This window comes from Haliotis rufescens, unplaced genomic scaffold, assembly GCF_023055435.1.
Source record: "Haliotis rufescens isolate VD_foot unplaced genomic scaffold, xgHalRufe1.0.p SCAF_4, whole genome shotgun sequence".
NCBI lineage: Eukaryota > Metazoa > Mollusca > Gastropoda > Lepetellida > Haliotidae > Haliotis > Haliotis rufescens.
The window spans coordinates 41085114-41101100 of NW_025964112.1; the positions used below are offsets into that span (position 1 = coordinate 41085114).

The following is a 15987-nucleotide window of genomic DNA, read 5'->3' on the forward strand; positions in this document are numbered from 1 at the left end:
TACGGTAATATGCTTTTCAAAGGAACAGTGTGATGATAATGAATACATGGCTATTTCCCAGGACGGCTCTGAGGAAACAGGGATCCTCCTTGATTTTCAATCCCGTCACGATGACAGTCACCAGACGGAATGGGGCCCCTATCACATCAGTCCTGCAGCTTGACGAGATCATCCAAGTGTGTATTGCAGTCTCATGTGAGTTGCTTGCTGTAATGGATCAACTATAGACTAACATCTAGTCTCTGAAATGAACATGTCGTACAGAAAAAAACAGTTGTTCAATTATCTTAATAAAAATATAATAAAAGGGAGCCCAGAGACTCTCTTCATTTTCTGATACTGCAGTAATCTAGACTTGCCAAACATTATAGACTTGCATGGGCTGTATTTGATATATATTTGTATTATCAGGGTCTGTAAAACAGACCAGGATCAATTCCATCAACAGACGGGTCATGTAGGAAACACGTTATTATTATTTAAAGCATGTTGCGATAATCAGGTTAATGGGTGGTTAGAGTAGCCGAAAGGTAGATAGATTGATAAAGGATGTTATCATAGATGAAGGGTAGATGGAAGGGTGATTAGATTGGTTGATGATGGATTAATGAATCATGTTTGGAAACCTGGAAAGATGATTGATGAATAGATAGATGTGTGGATCTCCTTCAGGAAACTGGATAGATGATTGGCGAATAGATAGATGTGTGGATTTCCTTTAGGAAACTGGATAGATGATTGGTGAATGGACAGATGTGTGGATCACCTTTAGGAAACTGGATAGATGATTGGTGAATGGACAGATGTGTGGATCTCCTTTAGGAAACTGGATAGATCATTGGCGAATAGATAGATGTGTGGATCACCTTTAGGAAACTGGATAGATGATTGGTGAATGGACAGATGTGTTGATCTCCTTTAGGCAACCAGATAGATGATTGATAAATAGATAGATGTGTGGATCTCCTTTAGGAACCTGGATAGATGATTGGTGAATAGATAGATGTGTGGATCTCCTTTAGGAAACCGGGTAGATGATTGATGAATAGATAGATGTGTGGATCACCTTTAGGAATCTGGATAGATGATTGATGAATAGATAGATGTGTGGATCTCCTTTGGGAAACTGGATAGATGATTGATAAATAGATAGATGTGTGGATCACCTTTAGGAAACTGGATAGATGATTGTTGAATAGATAGATGTGTTGATCTCCTTTAGGAAACCGGGTAGATGATTGATGAATAGATAGATGTGTGGATCACCTTTAGGAAACTGGATAGATGTTTGGTGGATAGATAGATGTGTGGATCTCTTTTAGGAAACTGGATATATGATTGGTGATAAGATAGATGTGTGGATCTCCTTTGGGAAACTGGATAGATGATTGATGAATGGACAGATGTGCATCATTATTAGAAAAGTGAATAAATAATTTATGAATGAATAATATATCTGTGGGTGATCTTTGGAATAAAAGCGACAAAACCCTTTCCATATTCATAAAAAAAATCTCAGCCAAAAGCAGAGTCGCTTGTCTTATTCCGACTATTTCATAAGCATGTGTTTATGAATCACTACCAAATAGAGATGATAGTCATGAAACAAGGTGTTCGCGAAAAGGTGAGTGAAAACTGGATAGATGGTTGATGAATTGATGATGGATTTGTGGATTATGTTTCAAAACTTGATATATATATGGATGATGGTTGGAAAACTGCGCAGATGGATTTTTGGATAATCATTTGAAATCAGGATAATGGTTGTTGAGTGGGCATATGTGTAGGTGATGGTTAGGATGGAAAGATGATTGGTCGATGGATGATAGATTTGTGGATGATGGTTGGAAAACTGGATAGATGATTGATGTATGGATAGAAATGTGGATTATGGTTGGAAAACTGGATAGATGATTGATGTATGGATAGAAATGTGGATTATGGTTGGAAAACTGGATAGATGATTGATGTATGGATAGAAATCTGGATTATGGTTGGAAAACTGGATAGATGATTGATGTATGGATAGAAATGTTGATTATGGTTGGAAAACTGGATAGATGATTGATGTATGGATAGAAATGTGAATTATGGTTGGAAAACTGGATAGATGATTGATGTATGGATAGAAATGTGGATTATGGTTGGAAAACTGGATAGATGATTGATGTATGGATAGAAATGTGGATTATGGTTGGAAAACTGGATAGATGATTGTTGAAAGGATGATAGGCATGTATCTACTAATTGGATTGAGAAGTGAACCGATTCCGGATAATGGATGGATGGGAGGTGAATAAATTATGGCTGATAGATTATGATGATGAATAAATGGAAAGTTGATGAGTGGATGACTGGTGGAAGATAAATAGTGAGTGAGTGAGCATAGTTTCACGCCGCTCTTAGTAATATTCCAGCAATATCACGACAGGGGACACCTGAAATGGGCTTCACACATTGTACCCATGTCGGGAGTCGAACCTGGATTATCGACGTGACGAGCGAAGGCTTCAACCACTGGCTACCCGAGCGCCCCTCGGAAGATAAATAGATGATAACTGGATGTGTAGATTGATTTATGGATTGACAAATGGCTAAATCATTGATAGATAGTTGGCAAGCTGGATATATAGATGATGGATTATCGCTATAATAATTCATGAATATACATATGGATAGGTAAATGGATAGATGATTGGATAGGTTAATGGATAGATGATTGAATAGGTAAATGGATAGAGGATTGGATAGGTAAATGGATAGAGGATTGGATGGATAGAGGGATAGAGGATTGGATAGGTAAATGGATAGAGGATTGGATAGGTAAATGGATAGAGGATTGGATAGGTTAATGGATAGATGATTGAATAGGTAAATGGATAGAGGATTGGATAGGTAAATGGATAGAGGATTGGATGGATAGAGGATTGGATAGGTAAATGAATAAAGGATTGGATAGGTAAATGGATAAAGGAATGGATGGATAGAGGATTGGATAGGTAAATGGATAGAGGATTGGATAGGTAAATGGATAGATGATGAATGGCAATAGTTATTAATAGCAGATATGACCCTCTAGTTTCCTTTCTCCAGCAAGTGACTGGGGCTGCGTGCTGACTCACCAGATCATGGTCAACAACACGCTGTCAGGCGGGGACGCCGTGTCATGGATGGTGTATGATGAAGGGTAAGAGCAATACGATTGGCCTCATCAAACCAAGCTTATATCGGCTGACTTCAGAGCTACATGGCAATATATCAAGCAATAATTATAAACGCGCAGTATTACTCATGCTAAATCCTTCCTTATTAATCCGTCTGTTGCCGAATGATTTCTTCACTGACACATAAACACATACTAGAACAACACACTATTGCTAAAAGTGAGTTAGTGAGTGAGATTGGTTTATCGCCGGTTTCAAACAGTTATATATAATTAATAATTATTCAATCATATCACGGCGTGTCAGCTTGATGTAGGGGGTATGCCGAATGTGATGCCGGTTTTAAACGGAAAACCGCGAGCACGGGCATGGTGCTAACAAACCAAGAAACATTTTAAAAAAAGGCGAATATGTTATTTTGGGGCACGCCTTAGGGACGTAAGTCTGCAAAGCGAATTGCCGCGGCTTTGACGATGGATCCACCCGTGCCTCCGTATCACTATAAGTATGTGAAACTAACATGTTTTACCTATATGTAGGTGGTCCACTGATCTACTGCACCATCTGTGGTTTTATCCCCACTAGTTGCCACTAGTAACACAAATATCTTCAACGAGCGCCTAAACTCACCTCACTCAAATAATACAGGTATCGTGTCAAATCAAGGACTAGCCATGACTTTGATATGAGTGAGTGAGCGAGTTGGGTTTAACGCCGCTTTTAACAGTATTCCAGTTATATCACGGCGTGTCAGCTTAATGTGGGAGGAAAGCCAGAAGTGATGCTAGCCTCGGACGTTTACCAATTCGGTTAAACCCACGAGCACGGGTATGGTGCTGACAAACCTAGAACCATAACTGAGACGAACCGGGATTCGAACGCACAATCATAGGTTTCTGGCGTGCCCAAGGGACGCAACACTGCACAGCGAATCGCAGCTTCTGAGACGATTGGGAATAAATAATTAGTCATACTTTTTATGAAAATTGTATGAATGGCGGGCGTTACCGGTAGGGCAGGACATGCTTATCCTTTTCGCGAACACCTGATGTCATCACGATTTCCAGTGGTCCATTCATATAATTTCCACAGCTATTTGCCCTTTACGCCAAGTGGAATCTGTTTCGGCAGTAAATCTAGGCTGGTTATTCTCTTGCATTATCAATATATATTTACCTTTGACCACTGTCTAAAAAGCACTGTGTATTCAAAGCTCTACCAATGTTACAGATGTATCGTCCCTCAGTACAGTGGGGTTGTGGTTGAAGAACCAATATTCCCTGCGACATCGACTCAAGCCTGTTTCAAGCTTCGTATGACGTCAGTTGGCAGTGTAACCACTTCACACATGGGCATCGTCGTTAAAGCGTCCGTATCTAATGGAGCATGTTCCGGTGTGAGTAGAAGATAGTCATCGAGCGATGCTAAAAGGTTTAACGTCATGAAGTGACACGTGGTCCGTAGGCGTCTTTCACCTTTGCTATTTGGAATTAATTTGATTCTGTTCAGAACTGCCCTAAATTCTTTGCTTGTTGAATGTGGTCAATGCAACAATACCTCGTTAATATGAAGAAAGTATCATTATTGCCACGGCCAAGACAAAGTTGATGAATTGCTTGATAGGCATTACTTAGAAGTTGACGGATGACAAGGTAGACACAATTTTATGGATAACAACTTCTTTAATTACTGTAAAGGTGACGTTTCGGTATAGATCCTTATACCGTGCCAAAAAATGTATTAGCTCTAGAACTGCCACAGTTATCCAAGTAGGATTTATCGTCTAAGGGACCATAACTGATCTAATGAGCCATTCGCAGTTTCACTGTGCTAGAGTTTGTACTTAGACATGCATGGCTTAATCTTTGATACAAGCATATAATTACTGGCAAGATCAACCAGACTGCTTGCTTGACAACAGTATAATGATCTATAACGAAATTTCGCTTTTTACAGCATTAAAGAAGTTGTTATCCATAAAATTGTGTCTACCTTGAAAGCTGATGAAGTTCACTACATATGAGTGACCCCGTGGAGATTCCCAGTTAGAATAAGTCCCCACTACCTATGATGGTCGAAGAGGTGACCAAATGGATCGGGTGGTCAGACTCGGTGATTTTGATAGCGTGTCATAAACCCCGACGTCGTGGATCGTTGTTAACAAATCAATCACTTGATGATCTGGTCCAGACTTGATTATTTACAGGCCGCCATCACAAAGCTGGAGTATTGCTGAGTGCGGTGTAGGACAACAAGCAAACACAACCTATTGGTTTGGTTTAGTGGTAGTTTATTCAGATGTAATATTTGCCATATGCCCAGTTACTCATCATGAAGTTTGTTTGTTGTTTAACGCCGCACTATGCAGCGTTCCAGCTACATGACGGCGGTCTGTAAATAATTGAGTCTGGACCAGACAATCAACTGATTGTTAACGCTTGAGTGCGGTGTTAGACAACAAATAAACAAACAAAAAACATCGAATAACCATTTATTGTTTGTTTCATTTTAGCCACCATCTGGTCGCAATGTGGGGAATGAATGCACAATGCCTTTTAGGAAGTGGTCCAATGTACCAATGTTATATTTTGGATGACATTTTCTTAGAACAAATTCTAGTACCTTTTTAGGGTTGAGTCCCATCCTGGGAGTGTGGCACCTAATCGCCAGCACACTATATCAGCAATCTAACCCACTCACCCTTCCAGGTTTTAACAAAAATGGAAGTCTAGATCACATACATGTACTTTGTGTGCCCCTCTGTGTAAACAAGTGCCTCACTCTGGGAGTGTGGTTTCGAATACCGGACGAGGACTCAACCAAAAATAGTACTTGAATTTGTGCTTTACACAGAAAGCGTAATTCCCAAAATAACGTTAAAGTTTTCAAGATATTGGGTTATACTTATACAACTGTTAACCGTCACTATAAGAGTGAGACGAGCAGCTTCCTTGTCTTGCAGCTATCGTGTTCAACTGGATTTAGTTTGATCAAAGAGGATCTCTTCCCTGTGAGAAAACGACGTGAGGCACAGGACACTATAGTGGGTTACGTCATCGCCTTTGACGGCAACCCCAATCTCCAGGGTACACATCCGGGCTCTCCAAGTCAAGGAAACAGTGGTGGCGTTCAGACAGGTGAGAGCAGGTGGCAATACCTGTGTAGGGGCGATGGAGTGAGTGAATGAGTGAGTGTGGTTTTACGCCGCTTTTAGCAATATTTCAGCAATATCACGGCGGGGGACACCATAATGGGCTTCACACATTGTACCCATGTCGGGATTCGAATCTGGGTCTTCAGCGTGACGAGCGAACGCTTTAACCACTAGGCTACCCGACCGAAAGGGGCGATGGAAGTGAGACAGAAGTTGTTGTAGTGATGTGATTGTTCAACTATAGAGGTTGTAGTGTTGTGAACTCTAGAGGTTGTAGTGTTGTGAATAAGTGAGACAGAAGTTGTTGTAGTGATGTGATTGTTCAACTATAGAGGATGTAGTGTTGTGAACTCTAGAGGTTGTAGTGTTGTGATTCGAATCTGGGTCTTCAGCGTGACGAGCGAACGCTTTAACCACTAGGCTACCCGACCGAAAGGGGCGATTGAAGTGAGACAGAAGTTGTTGTAGTGATGTGATTGTTTAACTCTAGAGGTTGTAGTGATGTGATTGTTTAACTCTAGAGGTTGTAGTGTTGTGAATAAGTGAGACAGAAGTGGCTGTAGTGATGTGATTGTTTAAATACAGAGGTTGTAGTGATGTGATTGTTTAACACTAGAGGTTGTAGTGTTGTGAATAAGTGAGACAGAAGTTGTTGTAGTGATGTGATTGTTTAACTCTAGAGGTTGTAGTGTTGTGATTGTTTAACTCTAGAGGATGTAGTGTTGTGAACTCTAGAGGTTGTAGTGTTGTGAATAAGTGAGACAGAAGTGGTTGTAGTGATGTGATTGTTTAACTCTAGAGGTTGTAGTGTTGTAAATAAGTGAGACAGAAGTTGTTGTAGTGATGTGATTGTTTAACTCTAGAGGATGTAGTGTTGTGAATAAGTGAGACAGAAGTGGCTGTAGTGATGTGATTGTTTAAATACAGAGGTTGTAGTGATGTGATTGTTTAACTCTAGAGGTTGTAGTGCTGTGAATAAGTGAGACAGAAGTGGCTGTAGTGATGTGATTGTTTAAATACAGAGGTTGTAGTGATGTGATTGTTTAACACTAGAGGTTGTAGTGCTGTGAATAAGTGAGACAGAAGTGGCTGTAGTGATGTGATTGTTTAAATACAGAGGTTGTAGTGATGTGATTGTTTAACACTAGAGGTTGTAGTGTTGTGAATAAGTGAGACAGAAGTCGTTGTAGTGATGTGATTGTTTAACTCTAGAGGTTGTAGTGTTGTGAATAAGTGAGACAGAAGTGGCTGTAGTGATGTGATTGTTTAAATACAGAGGTTGTAGTGATGTGATTGTTTAACTCTAGAGGTTGTAGTGCTGTGAATAAGTGAGACAGAAGTGGCTGTAGTGATGTGATTGTTTAAATACAGAGGTTGTAGTGATGTGATTGTTTAACACTAGAGGTTGTAGTGTTGTGAATAAGTGAGACAGAAGTCGTTGTAGTGATGTGATTGTTTAACTCTAGAGGATGTAGTGTTATGAATAAGTGAGACTGAAGCGGCTGTAGTGATGTGATTGTTTAAATACAGAGGTTGTAGTGTTGTGATTGTTTAACTCTAGAGGTTGTAGTGTTGTGAATAAGTGAGACAGAAGTTGTTGTAGTAATGTGATTGTTTAACTCTACAGGTTGTAGTGATGTGATTGTATAACTCTAGAGGTTGTAGTGTTGTGAATAAGTGAGACAGAAGTTGTTGTAGTGATGTGATTGTTTAACACTAGAGGTTGTAGTGTTGTGAATAAGTGAGACAGAAGTTGTTGTAGTAATGTGATTGTTTAACTCTAGAGGTTGTAGTGATGTGATTGTTTAACTCTAGAGGTTGTAGTGTTGTGAATAAGTGAGACAGAAGTTGTTGTAGTGATGTGATTGTTTAACTCTAGAGGTTGTAGTGTTGTGAATAAGTGAGACAGAAGTGGTTGTAGTGATGTGATTGTTTAAATACAGAGGTTGTAGTGATGTGATTGTTTAACTCTAGAGGTTGTAGTGTTGTGAATAAGTGAAACAGAAGTGGCTGTAGTTATGTGATTGTTTAACTCTAGAGGTTGCAGCGTTGTGAATAAGTGAAACAGAAGTTGTTGTAGTGATGTGATTGTTTAACACTAGAGGTTGTAGTGTTCTGAATAAGTGACACAGAAGTGGTTGTAGTGATATTTTAACACTAGAGATTGTAGTGTTGTGAATGATATGAGACTGAAGTCTGACACTAACACTAGAGGATGTAGTGTTGTGATAGTTTAACACTACGGGTTGTAGTGTTGTGAATGAATTAAGACTGAAGTCTGACACTAACACCAGAGGATGTAGTGTTGTGATAGTTTAACACTATGGGTTGTAGCGTTGTGATAGTTTAACACTAGAGGTTGTAGTGTGATAGTTGAACATGAGGAGTTGTATTGATGTGATAGTTGAAAACGAGGGGTTGTATTGATGTGATAGTTGAACACGAGGAGTTGTATTGGTGTGATTGTTGAACACGAGGAGTTGTATTGATGTGATAGTTGAACACTGGGGGTTGTATTGATGTGATAGTTGAACACGAGGAGTTGTATTGATGTGATAGTTTAACACGAGGGATTGTATTGATGTGATAGTTGAACACTGGGGGTTGTATTGATGTGATAGTTGAACACAAGGAGTTGTATTGCTGTGATAGTTTAACACGATGATTGTATTGATGTGATAGTTGAACACGAGGGATTGTATTGATGTGGTTGTTTAACACGAGGGTTGTATTGATATGGTTGTTTAATACGAGGGATTGTATTGATGTTATAGTTGAACACGAGGGATTGTATTGATGTGATGGTTTAACACGAGGAGTTGTATTAATGTGATAGTTTAACACTAGAGGTTGTGTTGATTTCATAGTTGAACACTGGGGATTGAATTGATGTGAATGAAGTGACACACTAGCGTTAGTACCTCAGTAGATGTGATAGAAGTAGCATCTTACCCATTAGTTCGACCATAATGACAATCTTAAATAGCCTGGATAATGGTATGTAATGAACTCATCAAGTTATGACATGATTATTTATGGAAAAGATGATTATGATAAAGAATGCTTTCACTGAGCATATTCGACTTGTATTCAGAGACCGCCGCAACAGCAACTGCAAGCCAGTCCAAGCTCCCGATGTTTGTAGGAATCGGTCTTGGTACCGGTCTCTTGGCCCTACTCTCCGCCGTCCTTGGCTACATCGTCTGCAGACGTCGCAACAACGTCGACAAGGAGAAGGACCTGCCTCAGGGACATCCTTCTCCTTACTACAAATAAATAACCAAGTGACACTTGAGCGTGGAACAGAAAAACAAAATCTCCGAAATTTCTATTCACGCAAGTAAAAATGATAACGACGTACTTGGTCATTTTATTCCATTAAACTGCTTTTCATCGACGGAAACCTTGTTTAGGTTTAATATAAAAAAGATACACCAGTGATTACCAATGAATGACGTCTGAATTTAAATTGTGTAAATCTGTTGTTGAGTTTAACCTGAATAAATTCTAATTTTTGAACTGTTACTATCTGAAATAAATGAGTTGTCTCGTGCCGAGGCTAGCTTTATCAAAAACACTTCGTCAAACTGAAGTGAGTATTTGTTTCTTCACTCTTCCTCGAAACATCTCTTCCAAATTCGAAGGAACTCATGTTAAACTTTCAAATAAGAAAATAATGGCGTATACATGTAATTGTAAACTTCCTGCAATAAAAAGCTGGTGTATATGCTTGTGTTGGTTGTTTACTGGTTGTTGTGAGGCACACAGCAGGTATTTTTTGTTGTTTATTGAGTGGGAAGCCGTCACCCAACGACCTAAAATAAACCAACAGTAGATACTGTTGGGTGTTTTGAGTGAGTGAGTGTGTATGGTTTTACGCCATTGTACCCATGTGGGGAATCGAACTGGGGTCTTCGGCGTCAAGAGCGAACGCTTTCACCACCAGGCTACCCCAGCTTCCCGTTGAGAGTTTGTCTTGTGTTGTAGCGTAGGTTCGTGTCATCTCAAAACCATCGCAGAAATTGGACCCGTGAAGATCCGGGGTAGAATAGGTCTTCAGTAACCCATGCTTGTCGTAAAAGGCGACTATACTTATCGTAAGAGGCGACTCACGGGATCGGGTGGTCATGCTCGCTGACTTGGTTAATGAATGTCATCGTATCCCAATTGCGTAGATCGATGCACATGATATCAATAACTGGATTGTCTGGTCCATACTCGATTGTTTACAGACCGACGTCATATAGCTTGAATATTGCAGAGTGTAGTGTTAAACAAAAAACAAAACAAACAAACAAACAAAACGAAAATATTGTGTTCTTAACTTGAAAATAAACGTGACTTAGTTTTTCTTACTTTGTTGGATTTTTCATTTTTCCTAATTGTGCCTGTTTTAGTTAACTACAATGATATACATTTTAAATCAGAATCAAATTCCTGCGAGACAGACACTGTATGTCCTTCATTGTAAATAACCAGGAACCTATGATCCTGGGTTCGATTCCTGATTATGTTCGTGGGTTTCACAAAGTGGTAAACATCTAACACCTGCATCACTTCGGGCTTTCCTCTCACTTAAACGTACATGCCGTGATATAAACAGAATACTGTACAAAGAGACCTTAAACCCAACTCACTCACTCATAGTGTATAAGAAACCTTTCTATGCTCATAAAATATATCTGCTTAAAGAAAAACATATGAATTACTTGAATCTCAGCGTAATTGAAGGTACTGTGTAAATTATTGATTTGTAGATTTTAGGACATATTTTTAGAGGATTTATCGAAAACAATAAATTGTTCCAGTAAATGCTTGAATAAAAAAGAAATTATCTGCCACACAAAATACTGATACCTAACCCACCCCCATCCCACCTCACACCCGAATACCAAATAGTCGGTCCCTTTACTATTTCCAAACACTTTTTTAGTGGTAACTATTTTTGATAGAGCATTGTTTAACAATTAGTTGTTTTCAGTATTTCCAGGATTTTTGTTATTTTGGGAGATAAGCTTATCAATACATGTTCGTATTTCTGCGAGCTCTATCTTCACATAACATAAAATACATATTTAATAGGTTCATATTTAAATATCTGAATATGAAAAACATTATTAGTGACGAATGATGAAACCACCTGTAAGCCACGATAGTTTGTTTTGTTTGTTTGTTTGCTTGTTTGTTGTTTAACGCCGCCCTCAGCAATATTCCAGCTATATGACGACGGTCTGTAAATAATCAAGTTTGGACCAGACAAACCAGTGATTGACATCATGAGCATCCATCCACACAATTTGGATCGATGACATGCATCAACTAAGTCAGCGAGCCTAACCACTACTGAAACTACCTCAGCGCCATCTATGTAGTTGTTGTTTGCGGGGTTTTTGTTTAATGACGCACTCAGCACTATTCCAGCGTTATGACGGAGGCCTGTAATAATCAAGTCTGGACAAGACAATCCAGTAATGACATCACGAGCATCGACCTGCACAATTGGGATAAGATGACATGCATCAATCAAGCCAGCCAGCCTGACCACCCGATTGATTTTGTGAGCAACGACCCACTGCGTTTGGGAACCTGAGCACCCGATCCGTCTGGTTGCCTGTTATGACCAGCATAGGTTGCTGGGTAGTAATAATTCTTACCCGGAATGACCACGCGTGCCATCTAAGCTGACGGCCAAAAGAAACTTCACCACTTTAAAAATGAAATTGCAAAAATTTATAAATAAAAGTTCAAACTAAATCAATGCAAAACACACCGTGCAAACACAACAATGCTAAATGTAGAAAGTGATACACGTCCACGGCACTCTTTTTGCAACGAACAAAGCGAAAAACACGAGCCGCTTGGGCAGTCGAGACTATACGGCATGTCAGACATTAACACTGATAAGAAACCACCACAGAAATACCACTGCTGACACCCGAACACCGCGAGTATGTACTGGGTATGTTGCAGATGGGAACAACCCATGCCCCCATTGCTAGAACTTTTGGTTGCTCCCGTGTTGCTGTTACTAACCTGATGCAACGTTACAGACCTACCGGGCAGACATCAGACAGGCCAAGAACTAGACAGCCCCGGGGTAACTACACCCAATGAAGACTGGTGCTTGCGTACTTTGCATCTCTGGAATCGAATCCTAAAAGTGGGCAGGCCACTCAGGGCTCAAGGAATTAGGGCTAACAGACCTTACAGAGGACAGCTAATGACAGCGCAACAACGTCGTCAAACATTGAAATGGACCCGGGCTGTACGTCGTTTGCAGCAATGTGACTGGCAGGGGGTCCGTCTCCACTGATGAAAGTCGGTTCTTTCTGTTTAGAGCTGATGGAAGACAGCGTGTTTACCGCCAAAGGGGAGAAGGTCGTGCCATATGGTTGAGGGCTGTTATGTCTTCGGGAGGAATGTGTGGGCAGGGGAGAACACCACTGGTTATCGTTACATGGATGACATTCTTCGTCCTATCATTTCTACAACAGCTGCCACGTGGTGTCCCTTTTCAGCATGACAACGTCAGACCCCATACAGGCCGAATCGTACAGAACTTCTTTGCAGCCAGCAACTTCAACGTGTTGCCTTGGCCTGCAGGCTCCCCATACATGTCCCCCATCTGTGATGTCACGGATCGTCGTGTTCGACATATACTACATCCTCCAGCCTACCGACAAGAACTGATCAAGGCCCTCCAAAACGAATAGCGATGTATCCCACGCGACGTCATCAGACGAATGACTTTTTCTGCGTGCCGGAGAATTTTTGAGTATCTTGTAGCAGGGGGTGGTCATACACGCTATAAATGTGACGTGTCATTTTAGCGATTTTAGATGTGTGTGCCCTTTGTCCATTACTTTGAAAGCTTCTTGTTGCTACCCCACCTCAATTCGGGCAACTACCATGCCAATATCGGATGCTGTATGACTGTCATTGTAAAAAGTGTATTTCTTTGAGATTGTGCTCTTCATAATATACAGGTTACTCTTTTGTGGGTGTTTTGGCAGTTTCTGTAAGAGCGGGTAACTGCAAATATAAAAACAATGACATCTGCCATATATCCCCGGGAAGACAGGTACATTTTGCCAAGGCCTCAATAATTTATTTAAACCTTCAAGAAAGTGCTAAGCTTTTATGCCGTACATTCGTATATCTACATTGTCATATTTAAATGATTGTGAGATTAATACATTGGAAATGAAAGGGTCATAACATGGATGGTCTGGCTGTGCAACTCTCAGGTTTCAGTGACGCATTTTCTTGACACTTAGTATCAGCATAAAGAGTTATTAATCAAAACATTTAAAGATTTAATATCTTGCATCCGCAATGTGACCGTGAACCAATAACGCCAAACCAATAAGTGGTAAAATCAAATGACAATAAGTTTCATATCAGTCTTTCGGACAATATGAGGTTTTATATGAAGTCTTAAATATGCTCCAAATGCGACTTTTGCATGTGTAAGTTGGGGTTGTTTGAAATAAGATCAGCAATTTCAGAAAATTTCAGTAAATAAGTATCTTTATCTTTGTCAAGAAGAATAATCAGTCTACAGAATAATGCATATACTTGTACTGTAGGCCTTTATAATCTTAACAGAGACAAAAACATATTCATAATCAGAAGAAATCTCTACTAAAAGCAGAGTCCATTGTACGATTTCGACGCAATCATAAGCATGCTTATGACTAATAATTAAATAGTGATGATAAAGGTATGCATCCTGTCCCACCAGTGGCACCCATCAAAACACATGCAAAGGCAAGGCAAGCGTGTATCTATACAAACACGGAAACATATTGTCAAAATAGGGAATTTCCCACATTCACATCCAAAGGCAAGACAAACGCGGAAAAATAAGTCAAAATAAGGAATTGCATGGGACATCTTTTTTGTCACTGATTCGTCAAAGTTCAAAACAAGGGAGTTTCAGTTAATCTTTAGGTATATCAATGATCTGATAGTATGTCCCCTTCAACTGATTTACCCACCTGAACTAAAACAAAGAGAGACAAGTGAAACGGCCTCACCTGTTTTATATTTAATCCTTGCATAAAGATTCCGAGTGACAAAAAGCGCTCCTCTTTATTTAACGATATTAGATCATTGATAAACTGAAGTTATTTTTCTTGATTAAATTCCATTTTTTGAATTTGTCAAACTGAGCAGAAATCATATGCATAAAGAAACAGCTCAGCTTGAAGGTGAGCACAATTGATGCCCATGGCGATGTCTACTTCTTTTCAAACTGTCTTATCCCCAAATTTCAGCAATCCAACATTTCACATACGACTTTGGATGGCATTTGCTTTCATTTTTGAAATAAAAATGTCTTTAACCTTTTAAAATGGACATATGGTCACCAAGTATAGTGACAAATGCCCCATTAATCAATAATGAAGCTTTTCCTTAATTTTGTCGTTTGGGATAGTGGGGTACAAATTCCACCATTATTTCTGTGTTTATAAAAAAATGATTCCTTGTATGTATTGAACATTATGATAAATATTTGTGACAGGGATTTTGTTGGTGCATTGCTGCAATATATCTCTCTGTGTAAGGATTTTTATCGAGCTATGTCTTTAGGTTTTAGAGTCAAGTCAACATTGATAGTACTGATGCGTGTTTTTGGCCGTTTTCTTTTTCAGTTAATATAATGACCGAACATGCGGCATTATTACTCTTGCTCAGAAGTTGTCTGATCAAGGTTCCAACATTCAAGGCCTCAGTAAAGTTTTCAAAATGTTTTATGGTAGACATGATTTGAAGAATCAGTCCATATTTTGGCTTGTACAACATGTTCCCTTGTTTTTTTCAGGTGAACAATTGACTTGCCTTTGCATGTGTTTGTGACGGGTACCACCGGTGGGACAGGATACGCTCACCTTTTCGCGAACACCTGGTATCATTACTATTTGATAGTGATTCATAAACACATGCTAATGATATATTTGAAATTGTACAATCGACTGCTTTATACAGAGATTTCTATGGGATATGGAAGGGGTTTTATCGCTATACTTATTATTGATATGTCACTTTTACCAAGTTCTTTCAATTAATATAGGGATGCTTATATATGATGGATATGTTATTTGAGGCCTTGTCACTGGGAATAACATCACGCACAGACTTAATCTGCTCTAAAAAATCTTACCCTTTGGCGCATTTATTCGACAGCATCCATGATTATAACTTTGTGGTCCAAATTGGTAGAGGTCTGCTCAAATGTGGTCCATAACTGAATACCTGATAAGGTTGTTACTGTCAACAATGGAGAAGTCACCTGTGATTAAATTACCAACAGGTTGGTAGCCGTATGATGGGTGAGTGAGTGAGTGAGTTTGGTTATACGCCGCTTTTAACATTATTTCAGCAATATCACGGCGGGGGACACCAGAAATGGGCTTCACACATCGTACCCAGTATGGTGAGTTTCGGTAGCCACTGGTAGTGGAGACCCGTGAAGAATAGGACTTCAGCAACCCAAGCTTACCGTAAAAGGCGCCTATGCTTGTAAGAGGCGACTAACGGGATCGAGTGGTCAGGCTCACTGACTTGGTTGATGCATGTCATCATATCCCAATTGCGTAGATCGATGTTAATGATACCAATCACTGGATTGTCTGGTCCAGACTCAATTATTTACAGATCGCCGCT

General features: G+C 39.7%; 1 protein-coding gene across 1 annotated transcript; it reads left to right on the top strand.

Annotated features, from left to right (window-relative positions):
* Nucleotides 1–3067: 3067 nt before the first annotated feature.
* LOC124136004 lies at nt 3068–10045 on the top strand. Its single transcript, XM_046501739.2, has 4 exons — nt 3068–3187; nt 4395–4560; nt 6127–6301; nt 9413–10045. The coding sequence occupies exons 1-4, from the start codon at nt 3129–3131 to the stop codon at nt 9592–9594; spliced, it is 582 nt and encodes a 193-aa protein (XP_046357695.2). The 5' UTR covers nt 3068–3128; the 3' UTR covers nt 9595–10045.
* The last annotated feature ends 5942 nt before the right edge of the window (nt 10046–15987 follow it).